Below are 16,345 nucleotides of genomic sequence, written 5' to 3' on the forward strand. Positions count from 1 at the left end.
AGTCAGGAAGGAAGAGGGAATGAAAGAAGGTAAGAAAGAAAGGGAGAGGAAGGGAGGAAAGGAAGGAAAGAGGGAAGAAAGGAAAGAAACAGAGGGAGGGAAGAGGGAAGGAGGAAAGAAAGAGTGAAGGAAGGAAAAAGAAAGAAAGAGAGAGGGAGGGAAGGAGGGAAAGAAGCAAGGAAAGGGAAGGAAGAAAAAAGAGGAGGAAGGGAAGGAAGAAAGGAAGGAAGAGGGAATGAAAGAAGGTAAGAAAGAAAGGGAGGAGAAGGGAGGAAAGGAAGGAAAGAGGGAATAAAGGAAAGAAACAGAGGGAGGGAAGAGGGAAGGAGGAAAGAAAGAGTGAAGGAAGGAAAAAGAAAGAAAGAAAGAGGGCAGGAAGGAAGGAAGGAAGAGAGAGGGAAGGAAAGAAGGAAGAAAAATAGAGATAAAGAGAAAGAGAGAGAGAGCGCGCGTGAGGACCGGCAGGGGGAGGAGCGTGGGGCTGGGAGGCGTGGGCGAGGCGGGCCGGAGGAGGAAGAAAAGGCAGCGGGAGCTCCGGCCAAGCAGACACTCGGCGGCAGGTCCTCGCCCGACCATTGCTTCCGCCGCCTCTGGCTGCTTTGCTCGACGGGCTAAGAAGCCAACAAGAAGGAGGAGGAAGAGAAGAGGTCTTCTTCTCCAGCCTCGGGAGAGAGACGGGTCTCCCCTTCTCGCTGGACCTGAGTGCGACCCATGGGCGGCATCCAGGGATCCCGAAAAGTCGCCCCAGGCTCAGGCTCCACACCGCACCTCCTCACCTGAAAGAAGTTTGCTAAGGAGGAGGCAACGGGGCTCCTGCCAGACTCGCAAAAGATGAAGTCGGGATAGGACACACCTTGGGTCTTGTGGGGGAACCCTTCCAAGGTCGGGATGGACGCATCTCCTTTAAATCCAGGGGTTTACTCATAAAAACGGGGCTGGAGGGGGAAAGCAAGTTGATACTCAGACTCCGAGGACTCTAGCAGGTGGGTTGGTGGTGGAGAGAAAAGAAGTAGGCTGGTGTCTTTTTTAAGGGCTGGGGGATTTTTGTATTTTAGTTGATTTTAAACTAAAGTTTATTTAGTTCCTCCCTGCTCCCCCTCACAGTTTCTTGGTCCCCACACCACCCAGAGTATGGACCCCGAATCGATCTCTATGAACCGGACCCAGGACTTCTCCTGGCTGGACCCCAACGCCTCCAAGCCATCCTCTGAGCAGCCCTCGAAGCAAGAGGAGGGCAATGGCAGCTTCCTCTCGGAAATTGGCATCGAGAACTTTGTCACGCTGGTTGCCTTTGGCCTCATCTTCATCCTGGGGGTGCTGGGCAACTCCTTGGTCATCACGGTGCTGGCCAGGAGCCATCCGGGCAAAGTCCGGAGCACCACCAACATTTTCATCCTCAACCTGAGCATCGCCGACTTGGCCTACTTGCTCTTCTGCATCCCATTCCAGTCCACAGTGTATTTGCTCCCCAGCTGGGCGCTGGGCACCTTCATCTGTAAGTTTATCCACTATTTCTTCACCGTCTCCATGCTGGTTAGTATCTTCACCCTTTCAGCAATGTCGGTGGACCGCTATGTGGCCATTGTCCACTCGCGGCGCTCCTCATCCCTGCGGGTGTCCCGCAATGCTCTGTTCGGCGTAGGGGTCATCTGGCTACTCTCCATCGCTATGGCTTCACCTGTGGCTCACCACCAACGCATTGTCCACCAGGACATCATTAACCAGACCTTCTGCTGGGAAGTGTGGCCTAATATTCAGCACAAGAAAGTCTACGTGATCTGCACATTTGTCTTTGGGTACCTGTTGCCTCTGCTCCTCATCTCATTCTGTTATGCTAAGGTGAGTACAGTTGAATCCACTCCAAAGGATCCTTCATGAAAGTGCATGAGATCTCTGTGTAGGAAAGGCGCAGCTCCAGGGTGAAATGTGATGTACAGTAAACTAAAACAGGATAAGAGTATCACAGCCATTGGCCATACCCCAGTTACATCCCACTAGTGGCTAATTTTTTTCTCTTGCTTTGCACAGAGGCATATGTGCAGCATAAAGGTTTGAATGGACTTTGATAGAGCATGCAATGAATTTGGAGTGTGTCAGATAGGAGTGAGTAACTTCTGCCTGGTGCAGATATAACCACATCATGTTTTTGTTGTTGTTGTTCATTTGTTCAGTTTTTTCTGACTCTTCATGACCTCATGGACCAGCCCACGCCAGAGCTCTCTGTCAGCCGTCACCACCCCCAGCTCCTTCAAATTAAACATCATGTTTAATGTGAGCTAAAACATGAAGGTTACGTATTGTTGAATGCTTTCATTCTGGAATCATTAGGTTGTTGTGAGTTTCCCAGGCTGTGTGGCCATGTTCCAGAAGCATTCTCTCCTGATGTTTCACCTGCATCTATGGCAGGCATCCTCAGAAGTTGTGAGGTCTGTGGGAAACTGGGAAAATTGGGTTTATATGTCTGTGTAATGTCCAGGGTGGGAGAAAGAACTCTTGTCTGTTCGAGGTAGGTGTGAATGTTTCAATTGGCAACCTTTATTTGCATTTAATTGCCTAGCAGTTCTGGCTTCTTACTGCCTGGGGGAATCCTTTGAAGTTTATGATTGTAAAGATTTTATTGTGTATACCAAAATTTAGATGTGAAAAACATCTCAAGTGTGATAGTTTACATCTCAAGTGTGATAGTTTTGGGATGGGTTTAGCTACAAAATATGAAAAAAGCACACACAGGCATGTTATCTGAATTTGAAAATAAAGTTTGCAATACTCTTAAGAGAACTCTAAAATTGTATCTGTAAACGGCTCAAATTTGACTTGTACCATCTATATTTTTCAAGAGTTCTTTTAAGAGTATTGCAAACTTTATGGTTTATGTATGCAAGATCTAACTCTGACGTTACAAGAGTGTAGTTCTGTTCCATTCACACAGTATATACATCTTCACTGTTTGTGGGTCACTTAAATGATTCATTTCTCACATGTGTCTTCAAGTCCTCTGTTGATTTATGGCAATTGCATGAATTTCGTAGGCATGGCAAGAAATAATCTGAGCTGGATTTGCCAATTCTTTCTTCTGAAATATATCTTACAGCACCTGGTATTCATTGGTAGTCTTTCACCCAAGTACTTACCAGGACTGCTTTGCTTTAGGGTATTTCACCGCTCTGAATCTCCTCCGGGGTGAGATAGAGCAGGGTAGAAATACAGTAAATAAATAAATAAATAAATAAATATTTATTTATTTATTATATAGCCATCTTAAAGATAGAATACATTTCCATGATGCAGCTTGCCTTCTTTGACATGTAATTAGGAGGCTGAGATTCAGAGATATCTGTATAAAAAACAACAAGATATGTTGTTGAAGGCTTCCATGCCTGGAATCACTGGGTTCTGGGATGTGAGGTGATCATTGCTTCACACTTTCCTCAAACAGATAGTTCTTTCTCCCATCCTGGACATTCCACAGACATATAAACCCCACTTGCCTAGTTTCCAACAAACCTGAAAACCTCTGAGGATGCCTGCCATAAATGTGGGTGAAACATCAGGAGAGAATGCTTCTGGAACATGGCCATACATACAGCCCAGAAATCTCACAGCAACCCAGCAACAGGATATATCTGTGTGAATGCTTTTTTATATTATGACCTCCAAAGTCTTGTTGCCAGTATATGAATCATCCCCTGGAGATCAAAGTGAGTTTCCTGAAATCTGTCCCTGCAGCATTACTCGCTTTCACATGATGCTTTTACACTCCATTTCCCAAAGAGTGATCTTTTATTTATAAGAGAAAAATGTCTGAGAACTATCCAGCATTATTAATACCAGTAGTAGTTTTGCTTCTCTTTTCAACAGTATATAGTTTGTAAGTAATAGTTTGTGAAGGCAGCAAATGATAAGAATGCCTGAAAGGCACAATCTTCTTGAAGCTTCATCACAGTTGACATTTGGCTACTGGCTAGAAAGCAACCAGTGGTAACAAACTTATTTTGACTATCTGATTGAGACAGAGGGATTCAATTGAGATGCTACAAGTGGAAGAGTCTGAACTCCACACACCCAATCATTCTCACTGAGGATCCACTTTCTGCATATTTATATCTTTGCAGTTTACACTAACTCATACATTTACTTTTGTTTCACAATGGTTTAGTTTCTACTTCTTGATAATAGGAGCTGTTTGGCAGTGAAATATGCTGCTTCAGAATATGTTGGAGACTCCTTTTTTGAATATTTTTAAGTAGAGGTTAGATGACTATCTGTTGTGAATTGTTTGATTGTGTGTTCCTTCATGGCAGGGGCTTGAATTAAATGACCCTTGTGGTCTCTTCCAACTATTCTTCTACAAATCTATATTGGAAGTAATTTTACCTCTTTACATATACATTTTCAGCCCCCTGGTGGCACAGCAGGTTAAATTGCTGAGCTGCTGAACTTGCTCACTGAAAGGTTGGAGGTTCGAATCTGGGGAGCGGGGTGAGCTCCCACTGTTAGGCCCAGCTTCTGCTAACCTAACAGTTTGAAAACTTTCAAATGTGAGTAGGTCAATAGGTACCACTTTGGCAAGAAGGTAATGGCGCTCCATGCAGTCATGCTGGCCACATGACCTTGGAGGTGTCTATTGACAACGCTGGCTCTTTGGCTTAGAAATGGAGATGAGCACCAACCCCAGAGTCGGACTCAACTAGACTTAATGTGAAGGGGAAACCTTTACCTTTACATATACATTTAATCTTCATTATTAGTCAGAGATTTAAATGGAATCTATATTGGAAAGAACTAGAAATTTAAAAACTGGTTTCTGATTAGAAATATTGTTTTAAAATAACTATTTACCTTTAGCCGTACCTCATAGCCTTCCGGTATAACACAAACCTTGGTTATATATATATATATATATATATATATATATATATATATATATATATGCACCCATAACATTATGAAAGCGGAAATATTTAATGACAAGAATATCAACTTCAGAGATAAGAGATTCTGGAAATTTTGGATTGAGATTTCTAATGTCGAAAACAATATGTTATACATACACACACTTCCAGTGTCCAAAACAATGTATTATGGTTTTAATTATGAGATGCTTTGGTCTGTATTGGTGGCCCAATACTGTGTATTGTATATGTACTTGTGTTTTATATTTTTAATCTGAATATTGTTGTTTTTAAATGCTGTAAACCGCAATGAGTCGCCGATTTAGGCTGAGATATTAGCGGTATACAAGTGTACTAATAAAATAAATAAATAAATAAATAAATAAATTATACATACGTATATGATTTATAGTTATTAATCAAAACATTTTAATGTCCAGTCATTTCTTGGAATGATATACACAAGAAAATACACAAGAAAAAAAGAGCATATTTAGCCCAAGATCCTGTATTAAGCTAGCAGAGCATAACGTTCCAAGACTGTGGAATATAGCCTTCCCAAGAGGAAAGATTAAGGGCATTAGTCTGACAGTGATGAGAGAGCTTTCCAAGTGTACCTTAAAGCCAGTAAATCAGGGGAATATCTGTACCTGGCTTCTGCTCAGCTGTTATTGTACTGCAGTGAACTATTTTGTCAGAAGGTATTGAATACTTTCTTCCACAAAACTGGAAACCATGGATGATAGTGAACTCAATGGAAAAGAATGGCTTCTAAATGAAGTTTCCATAGAGTCACCCAGAAAACTCTTATGGAGGACGTATTTTGTTGGATGTGGGTTGGTGAAACCATGGTATGGTTCTGCAGGGAGGGGACTATGTTATATAATCAAACAAATAGAAAGCTTTACATGTACAGAAAAACTTTGGTTAACAAAGCTTTTCCTAACGAAGCACCTTTTTATGCCTGCCGAGCCACAATACTCTGTCTAGCTGGAAGATTTTTTAGCAGTATCAGCTTGAAATAATAGTGATGAGGGCAGAGATACAGAGGTTTTCAGTGTCTGGCTACAACAGTATGTCTGCAATAAACAATGCAATGCAGTTGAAATGGGGGGAAAACTGGGTCCTACTTCAGCCAATGCTCCTGTCGCTGTGTGTGCCCACAGTTGCCTCCAAAATCCCTTTTTTGAGAATGCAAGAAATGCAAAGGGAGCAAAAAGATCAGTCTGCCTCATCAGATCCTATAGTATGATTTTTTTTAAAGGGAAGAACTATAAGACTGACCACCAAAATGAACATTGGAGGCTGGTGAAATAAAAAAAAGATTGTGGATGTATTTTTGAGGAAGTAAATATTTTTATTTACTTATGCAATGCTTAGCTGACCTGGTTATTTCATTTCATATCTGTCAATAGTTTTGGATAAAATATTTGCTGACAAATGTAGAACTGCTCTTTTTTTGTGATGTAGGGACTTGTTTCTATTCTTTTTTTGCTTCTTTCTGTAAATGAAGTTATGCCTCAGAACACATCTACTTTTTTAGCTGACACAGACTTGTTCTTTATGTATTTCTTAATGTTTTCTAAGAACTTATTTTCTTATATTACTCATGCAAACTGAAAAGTATGAAAAACTTTTTAGCACAAGTGATGCATGATATGGTACAGTTTCCTAGTCATCCACTTTGAAGATAGTTGAATGAACATTCATCCACTGAGGTCAGAAGGGCAGCTGCAATTTCACTATCATTGTCTCAAGAACAATTTGCACTATGTTTTTCAGTTTCAGACTGAAGCATTTTGGCCACCCATTCTATCAATCCCTTATAAATTGTATGGGACAATGGGTTTTCCAAATGAAAAATTCTCTGTGCAGTTTTTAAACCCGCAAAGTTTAGAGCACTTAAAAATAAACCAAAATATGAGATTTTTGCTATGTTTATTTTGAAAAAGAACAAGAACATATTAACAAAACAACAGAGAGCCTTGTGAGATATTGAAAATGAATAGGTCTTACTGCTTTAGTGAATCACATCCCACTATAGTGGAGTCTTTCTTGAAAAACAGAGAAAAGATTAGGTGTGTAGAACCTAATCTTGGAGAAGACCCAATAGAAATATATTGCTGGCCATGCTCCTAATGTCCATTATATTAGTGTTCACAGTATATTAACTGCTACACTTTGGTGTAATCATGTGATAACGTAAATTCTTTGTATGAACAAGAACACATCTATAGATGTTCCCTTTGGAGCAATGGGTTCAACTGCAAGAGATTCCATCTAAACACTAGGAAGAGCTTCTTAAAGGTAAGATCTGTTCAGCAGTGGAATATGTTTCTATGGAGCATGGTAGAGTCACCTTCTGTGGAGATTTTTAAGCAGAGGCTGGAAGTCCATCTGTCAGGATTGCTTTGCCTGGCAGTTCTAGCATGGCAGGAGGTTACACTGGATGGCTCTATTGGCCCCTTCAAATTCTATGATTCTATGAGTGTTGGGTTTCAGAAGCATTTCTGTAGTAGACAATTCAGTAGACCTGATCAGGGAAAGAGCAGGAGTCTTTTCTAGATAATGCAACAGCAGTCATGTGTGCATCCTTACAACAGTCAAGTTAAACAGCAGCTGGCTTTGAATCCCTTACTGAGCATGCATGAGTAACAAAAGAGACAAGGCAAAAATAGCTAAGCCTTGCCAGATATCACTTGCATGTTAAAATAACCACATAGATCTATATGTTTGGCCTCCAAAATAGAAAAGAAGTGGAGGCTACTGAAAGAAAAGAAAAATCATCCCTGGATGCAGTTTGGAAGGAGCCTTGCAGTAGTCTCTTGAAGATTCCAGATGCTTTTATTTAACTCATTCAGTGGATGTTTCATTTCACATTTCCTTATACAGTAGAGTCTCACTTATCCAACCATCGCTCATCCAATGTTCTGTTATCTAACGCAACCTGCCTCTCACCCGGATCCACAGCTGTTTCAATACTTTGCAATATTTTGGTGCTAAATTCATAAATACAGTAATTGCTACATAATGTTGCTGTGTATTGAACTGCTTTTTCTGCCGATTTGTTGTAAAACATGATGTTTTGGTGCTTAATTTGTAAAATCATAATGTAATTTGATGTTTAATAGGCTTTTCCTTAATCCCTCCTTATGATCCAACATTTTTGCTTATTCAACTTTCTGTCAGACCATTTGTGTTGGATAAGCGAGACTCTACTGTAGTTGATTCTGAGTAAGATGCCTATTGAGACATATTAAAGTGGATCTTTTGTGGTATAGAAACCTATCTCTATTTTTTCTCCATGTTATTTCTGCTTCTGGTCCCAGAGTTTCTGTTAAAAGAAGTAATGCCCAAGAACACATCTATCTTATTAATAGAGGCATATCTGTAATACACTGTACCATCTGTATTTTAGATATGTATTTATGCAGTGGATAATGAAACAGTTTGCCAAGTGAAACTGCTATTGGTCACTGTAAAAAAAATGATAAAGTGCCTACAACTTTTAAGTGCCAAAGGCAAGGGACAGCCAAATTAAATATGAGCCAACAATGTGATCCGGCGGCAAAAAAAGCCAATGGTATTTTGGCTTGCATCAAAAGGAGTGTAGTGTCTAGATCCAGGAAAGTCATGTTACCCCTCTATTCTGCCTTGGTTAGACCACACCTGGAATACTGTGTCCGATTTGTGGGCACCACAATTGAAGAGAGATGTTGACAAGCTGGAATGTGTCCAGAGGAGGACAACTAAAATGATCAAGGGTCTGGAGAACAAGCCCTATGAGGACCAACTTAAAGAGCTGGGCATGTTTAGCCTGAAAAAGAGAAGGCTGAGAGGAGACATGATAGCCATGCATAAATATGTGAGAGGAAGTCATAAGGAGGAGGGAGCAAGCTTGTTTTCTGCTGCCCTGGAGACTAGGACATGGAACAATGGCTTCAAATTACAAGAAAGGAGATTCCATCAGAACATGAGGAAGAACTTCATGACTGTGAGAGCTGTTCAGCAGTGGAACACTCTGCCCCAGAATGTGGTGGAGGCTCCTTTTTTGGAGGCTTTTAAACAGAGGCTGGATGGCCATCTGTCGGGGGTGCTTTGAATGCAATTTTCCTGCTTCTTGGCAGGAGGTTGGACTGGATGGCCCATGAGGTCTTTTCCAACTCTATGACTCTATGATTAGCATTGGGACTGGATAGATGTAATTGGGATAGGCAGCTGACATCAGCAGGGAGCACTGTCCAGGTGACAACAGTGTGATTGCAACTGTATAGTCTTATGTGTAGGATATGCAGTCTTGCAGTTACACACTCAAGTTTCTCGTAGTTTTGCCTACAATATTCGTCACTGTTTATTTAAATTTCCCCACTCACTATATCCCCAAAATAAATAGAACTGGACCAAGACATGAACAAAATAGCAGCTTTTTGCTATTTTTGTATGAAAGGCAGCTGGGTTGGCAATTAATAGGGTGCTGTGTTCTTTTTGAGCTGAAGCAACTGACCAGTTAAAGAGAGGCCATATGGCACATGTAGTTCTGGCCTCCAACAGATGGAAATGGCCCGGAAGCTCAGGAGAAACAGCTGGTACCTTGGCACATGCTACCTAATGCAAGAATGGGGCATGAATAGCCTTTCAGATTTATTGTTGCTTGCGTTCAAGTCCTTTCCAACCTATGACAACTCTAAGAAAAGCCCGTCACAGAGATTTTTTAGTAAGATTTGTTCAGAAGAGGTCTGCCTTTGCCTTCTTCTGAGGCAGAGAGTGTGTGACTTTTCCAGGGTCACCCAGTGGGTTTCATAGCCAAACGGAGATTCAAACGCAGGTCTCCAGATCATAGCTGAATGCTGAGCATTACACTAGCTCAACAATTTTCAACTAGATCAACCAATTCTCATCAGCCCTTTTTCTGGCTAAGACGTTTTGAGTCTGGCGTAATTTGCAGATCAATAACACCAGGAGAGCAATATGTTCCCTACCTCTGATATAAAAGTAAGGCTGACAGTGGATAAGTCATTGCATGCAATAATAGAAGATATATAGCAGACTCTCTTGGATTTATGCTCCATTCAAAGCTGCCATCAAAATCAACCCCCTGCTCTCATCTCATCAACCAAATGTTTGTCTAAATAGAAAATCTTGCAGAAGATCAGTAGGACAGTTGCTGCATTCTTTTTAGGCAGCTTTGGCACAGCGTAATACATAATTTAAACACAATAGGTTGTAATACTGTAGTCTATTGGTTGTCACATCTATTCTGAATTTAATTGCTGGCATAAGATACCCTAGAATGGAGCCACAAGTATCATTATCTTCAACGCAGTTGTGCTACTACACTCATGAGAGTTATTTGGCCAGAATTTATTTTCTGTTAGCCTGTCTGCCATGATGTTCTTTTCTTAGACATTTGTGGCTTAACTCCCTCAGCTACCACTTAGATTTTAGAAAACTCTCTTATCAAGATTCCTAAGACTAAAATCTGCCACAAACCATTTGATGTATGTGGCATCAAACTTTGTGGCCACAGAAAATAAAAATGATAACATAAAGAAAGCCACTAAAAAGTGGCAAATTAAGTTCAAAGTACAAAGGAATGGAAAAAAATCTTCCCTTCCCAGTAGGATTGTACAGTAATTTCCTACATTGCATGTTTTCTTTCTAAGTTGACTACACACTGATGTTGCTTCTCCACATATACCTGGGAAGGAATCCCACTGTACATATGTACACATGCGCAGTGTGGAACACATCTCACCACGCTAAAAGAGTCGATGTGGGTCTTCGTGAGACATGCTGCATTATCACAGGATGTCTGAGCCCTACACCACTAGAGAAATTACATTGTTTAGCCAGTACTACACCAGCTGACAACAGACGAGAAGTAGCAGCCAGCCAGGCCCGTAGCCAGGATTTCGATTCGGGGGGGGGGGGGGCTGAGATTTTTTCAGGGGGGGTTTCAGGGGGGCTGAGTTTTGGGGAGAGGGACTGAGTCTGAGTGAAAGAGGATCTACCCTAGCAAACTTTTTGTATTGTTACCCCAATACCCCCATGCATATGGGATATATTGATCATGGTGATCAGATCATGATATGAATAAACATAACAGTTTAAATAATGCACCAGTAAGGCCTTTTCGTGAACCACCATGAGAATTTGGGGGGGGGGGGCTGAAGCCCCTCAAGCCCCCCCCCCCCCGGCTACATGCCTGCAGCCAGCACAGTGATATCTCCGGTCCATCCCCTGTTTGGATATCAGCCAGCACGCCAACGCCTTAAATCAAGAACTAGTTTGCTAAGATCTACAGAGGTACTCGTAGGAACACCTCAGCAAGCTATAGTCCAAGTGACAGGCTAAAACCCAGAGCCTCAACCTGTGGCTGATAGCAAATGAGAGACTCCCTCCTGGGCACACAGAAGACTGGGCAACTTGGAAGGCGCTGAACAGACTTCGCTCTGGCACCATGAGATGCAGAGTCAACCTTAAGAAATGGGGCCACAAAGCTGAATCCATGACATGCAAGTGTGGAGAAAAGCAAACCACAGACCACTATTACAATGTAGTCTGAGCCTTGCCACATGCATAATGGAGGACCTTCTTATAGCAGCACCACAGGCACTCCAAGTGGCCAGCTATTGGTCAAATGATGGTTAATATAACACCAAGTTTTTTAAACTTTGTGTTTTTTAAATACATTACAACTGTACCTTTGGTTCACTCCTGATATGATAAATAAAATAACCACATATATCTTGTTTTTCCATCTGGAAAATACTGGAGGGCATGGTGGTCCCTTTAGATATTGAAGTGCTATCACAGAGTTGAAGGAAGATTCAACTTCAAATCCAATTAGTTTTTGCACATCAAATGGAAGGGTCACCATCTCATTCTGCATCTCAAACAATGAAATGTCTTGGCTCTACCCTGGAGCTAAGGCCTATGAATATTAATGATACTGTACATCTTCAAATTTTAAAGCAGTTTTAATCTCCATAGTATATATGAAGTGTTATTGAAGTGCTGTGTTCTTTCAGTTTCTATGAAGAGCGATTGCTGTTTTCAAAACTGCTTTCCTGTAAAAGTGCAAGAGGTTTTTTTTAATGGAGATAAATTTTCTGAAGCTGTTCAGTTTTCTGAGTTAATTGCTATTTTTAAAAGCACTGTTCTGCTTCATTGCCTGTCTTTAAAATTATTTGGTAGTGGGACAGTAACAGCAAGGTTTCTCTCGAGACTTCTTTGCATTTGGTACCTAGAAAGCTGTAAGGTGGCACAGTAGGCACAAGAGAATATGGAATTCTACATAATATTCCAATACTTTTAATGTTTTCTAGGACTTCCTGCAATATTGATCTTTGTGTTCTAGCATTCTGGGCATGATACACCACTGGAAGCAACAGTTGCTGCTATTTATGAATCTTCATTGCCAATGGGTGTTCCAATGGGTTGAACTCTTGCGCTGGCAGGACTGAGGACTGACAGGTTGGAGGTTTGAATCTGGGTAGAGCACAGATGAGTTATTTCTGCCAGTTCCAGTTCCCCATGTGGGGACACAAGAGAAACCTCCCACAAAGATGCTAAAACATCAAAACATCCAAGTGTCCCCTGGGCAATGTCCTTGCAGACTGCCAATTCTCTCACACTAGAAGTGACTTGCAGTTTCTCAAGTCGCTCCTGACATAAAAAAAATTGTCAGATAAGTTTAGTAGAAGAGGAGAACAAAGTTGGCTGGTGGAATTAGCATATGTACACCCCAAGAACAGTTGGATTTTAAGTTTGGAATAATTAGGGTTTCTCATATTGAAGTATTTCTGGAGTAAAGTGTAGGATCTGTTGCCATTCCCAACACTGTCCAACAATTTACCACTGCCTCTATAGAAAAGCAAGTAGCAATTAATTTCATGAGATCCAGTGTGGTGCAGTGGTTTGAACTTTGGACAACAACTTGGAATCCCTGCTTGGACATGGAAATGCATTGGGTAACCTTGGACAAGTCACACTCTGTAAGCCTTAGACGAAAGCAAGGGCAATCTTTCTGAACAATTGCCAGGAAAACCTTAGATAAGTTCACTTTAGGGTTGCTGTAAATCAGAAATGACAAGAAGGCACACAACAATCTTTGACATTTTACGCTCTTATTAGGTCAAAACATTTGATCTCATTGTCTCTAGGTAATTCAGACATAGCACTGAGAAGTGTTTCCATTTAACTTGTGGTTTATGAATATTATCAGTTTAATTTGTACTTTATGTAGAATGAATTTGTTGCATATCTCTAATCTAATGCCAGCAAAGTCTGGATTACACAGACCCCTTTTCTTGCTTGGGCAATTAGAAGAATGGATTGAATAGTAATCATAAATGGCAAAAACCAGAGAGCTTCCAATAGAATCCACAGAAACAACATATCTCCCAAGTGCTCAGTGTTTGGAAAAAAACTCAGGATATTTTGGCCAATGTATATTTCAGTGGCTTTCAGAGACAATAGGGTATTTATATGCAGAAATTTCTGAAGCTGAGAATCCTATTCCATTTTCTGGATAGAAAAGCTTTTTCCAAAATAAAGCAGCCATCTATTTCGCACTTGGAGACACATCTCTTCCCCTTCCCCCTGTGGATTCTAATAATACTCATGCCAAGTTTTGTTTTGCTCCTTCAACTCATTTCTGTCTGACAGCAACTATACAGTGAAATTATCAGTGGGTTTTCTTTTCTTTTGTGCACAGTGGGTTTGCCATTGTGTTCCTCTGGGGCTGAGAGAGAGTGACTTGCCCAAGGTCACATAATGGGTTTCCATGTCTGAGTGGGGATCTGAACCTTTGTATCCACAGTCATAGTCCAATGATCAAAGTACACTGGCTCCCATAGGTTTTCAACAGGCACAAATTCCTGCCTATTCCTCATGTGCAAAGTGAAATTCTGCTACCATATGAGGAAGTGACCAGATTCCTCCCCCTCCCTCAGATTGAATCCTGATATTTTGCAGTAACTATTCGTGAAGGTATGTTGTCAAAAATCTGACCCTTCTTTCTTCCCTGAAATGAGAATAAAGTTTGGTTGTCACAATATTATATATTGTAATAGCATTGACTTGGCCAACTTTAGTAGAATGGATTTAAAATTCTCTTGTTGTTGGTTTATTGATGTTGCCTGCCATCAACAAAGACAAATTTGTCACTTATCAACAGCCCTGTTCAGGTCTTGCAGACTCATGATTGAGTCTATCCATCTGTAATGCTGCCTCCTCTTTTCCTATAGCTTTCCATCTCACTATGCATTACTCTATTTTCTAGTGTATCATGTATTCTTGTGAATATCTTGGTCCAAATCCAGTGGCTCATCCTGGCTAGAAAATCCTAATTGAACCAAGGGAAATATAAGTTGACTTAGCATGTGAAGATTTTCCAGGTTTCTACTGATTTGATATGTGTGTTTAACCTAGTAATTAGTAGGCTTGTTTGATAAAAAAAATGGTTCAAAACTTATTTTGGATGTAGGTGGTTCGATTCTAAAGTCAATTCCGATTTTCACAGAAAAAACTGTTCAAAACTTTTTGAAACTTCTGAGACTTCTGAATCCTTTCCTTCATGGTTTCAAAGTGTTATTTCCCATTTCATTGGGTGGTCTTTACTTTGAAAGTAGTTGTTTTATTCCAGAAGCCGGGGGGGGGGGGAGCAAAGGGAGGAAATTCATCCAATGCTTCCCAGGATCCAGGCAGAGGCAAGGGGGAGAGAAGGGGGGAAATTCATCCAGTCTGTTTTAAAACACTTCCCAGGATCCAGGCAGAGGTGAGGGGAAGAGAAGTGGGGGGAATTCATCCAGTCTGTTTTAAAATGCATCCCAGGATTCAGGCAGAGGCGAGGGGAGGGGGGAAATTAATTCAGTCTGTTTTAAAAAAACACATCCAAGGATCCAGGCAGAAGCGAGGGGAGAGGAGAGGGAGGAAATTCATCCACTCTGCTTTAAAATGACTTCCCAGGATTGAGCCAAGGCCAGAGACCAGAAGCGGAAAACGATCACTCACTTACTGCTTCATAACAGAAATGGCAGGAAAAGCTTTGGAAAGGCAAAGGGACTTCCGGTTTCCTTAAAAACCTCAAAATTGCTTCAAAAAGCAAATATTTCCAAATTTATTCCAAATTATAAAGATTCCAACCGAACCTAACCATGCCTAGCAGGTAGTTAGAACTTAGATTTAGACATTGTATAGCTCTCCAAATATTGTTGAACAATAACTCTCATCAGCCTTAGCCATCACAGCCAGTGCTGATGAACACTAGAAGTTGCAAGTCAACAACATCTGGAAGGTTGAATAATTCCCACACCTGAATTAGACTTAAGACCCTTGACATTACAATATCTACTGCAAAGAGTTAATAGTATTCTTATATGAATATATGCACATGACAAGTGAAGTTCAAAGTGTAATGGGTTTATATGATTGCTTCAATTGTACATTGTGAATGTTATTCTATAATTATGGTGAAAAAACTGAGTTGGTACATTAATTTAAATGATGATTACCCCATATTAAAATAGGAATAGTAAAACAAATGGAAGAAAAACCATAATTGCCTTTTTGCAATCAATAATGACTTGCTTCTAGCTTAAATTATTTCTGAGCCTCTCATGTGCTATTAATGACCCACAGATGCAGAGGGAAAAACATTGATAAAGTAAAAGAAATATGTTGCATGCATTTTTATCATTTTAAATAGTTTTATTCCAACACAATTATTATACAATGTGACTTTATGGACATATTTGCAACGACTACTCGACTACTGCAACGCTCTCTACGTGGGGCTGCCCTTGAAGACGGCCCGGAAACTTCAGCTAGTCCAACGCGCGGCAGCCATGTTGTTAACGGGAGCTGGACGCAGAGAGCATACAACGCCCCTGCTGTCCCAGCTCCACTGGCTGCCGATTCGTTACCGGGCCCAATTTAAGGTGCTGGTGTTATCCTACAAAGCCCTAAACGGTTCCGGCCCAAAATACCTTGCAGACCGCATCTCGGCCTACGAGCCCACGAGGGCCTTGAGATCATCCGGGGAGGCCCTTCTCTCGGTCCCGCCTGCCTCACAGGCACGTCTGGCGGGGACGAGAGAGCGGGCCTTCTCGGTGGTGGCACCCCGGCTGTGGAACACTCTCCCGGTTGAAGTCAGACAGGCGCCCTCCTTGATGGCCTTTCGTAGGGGCCTGAAAACATGGCTCTTCGAGCAGGCCTTCAACTGAGTGTATCTTGAAACGACACTGGAATGAACTAGGACTATGAATTTGGCTATGACCCCAGGACTTGACGAAGCGGATTTTTAGTATAAGTATATGTTATGTTGTATTGTCTGGTCTGTATTGTCCTGATTTATTGTACACTGTCCTTTTCTGTTGCTGTTCACCGCCCCGAGTCGCCCTCGGGCTGAGAGGGGCGGTCAATAAATGCAAGAAATAAATAAATAAATA

General features: G+C 41.3%; 1 protein-coding gene across 1 annotated transcript in view; it reads left to right on the top strand.

Annotated features, from left to right (window-relative positions):
* The first annotated feature begins 517 nt into the window (after positions 1-517).
* Positions 518-16,345, top strand: part of GALR1 (galanin receptor 1) — a 38,424-nt gene continuing 22,596 nt past the window's right edge. The window contains exon 1 of the mRNA XM_060774955.2: positions 518-1,839. Coding sequence (XP_060630938.2) covers positions 1,132-1,839 — 708 coding nt within the window. The 5' untranslated portion in view covers positions 518-1,131. The remainder of the gene's footprint in view (positions 1,840-16,345) is intronic.

Source organism: Anolis sagrei, chromosome 4 (assembly GCF_037176765.1).
Source record: "Anolis sagrei isolate rAnoSag1 chromosome 4, rAnoSag1.mat, whole genome shotgun sequence".
Classification (NCBI taxonomy): Eukaryota; Metazoa; Chordata; class Lepidosauria; order Squamata; family Dactyloidae; genus Anolis; species Anolis sagrei.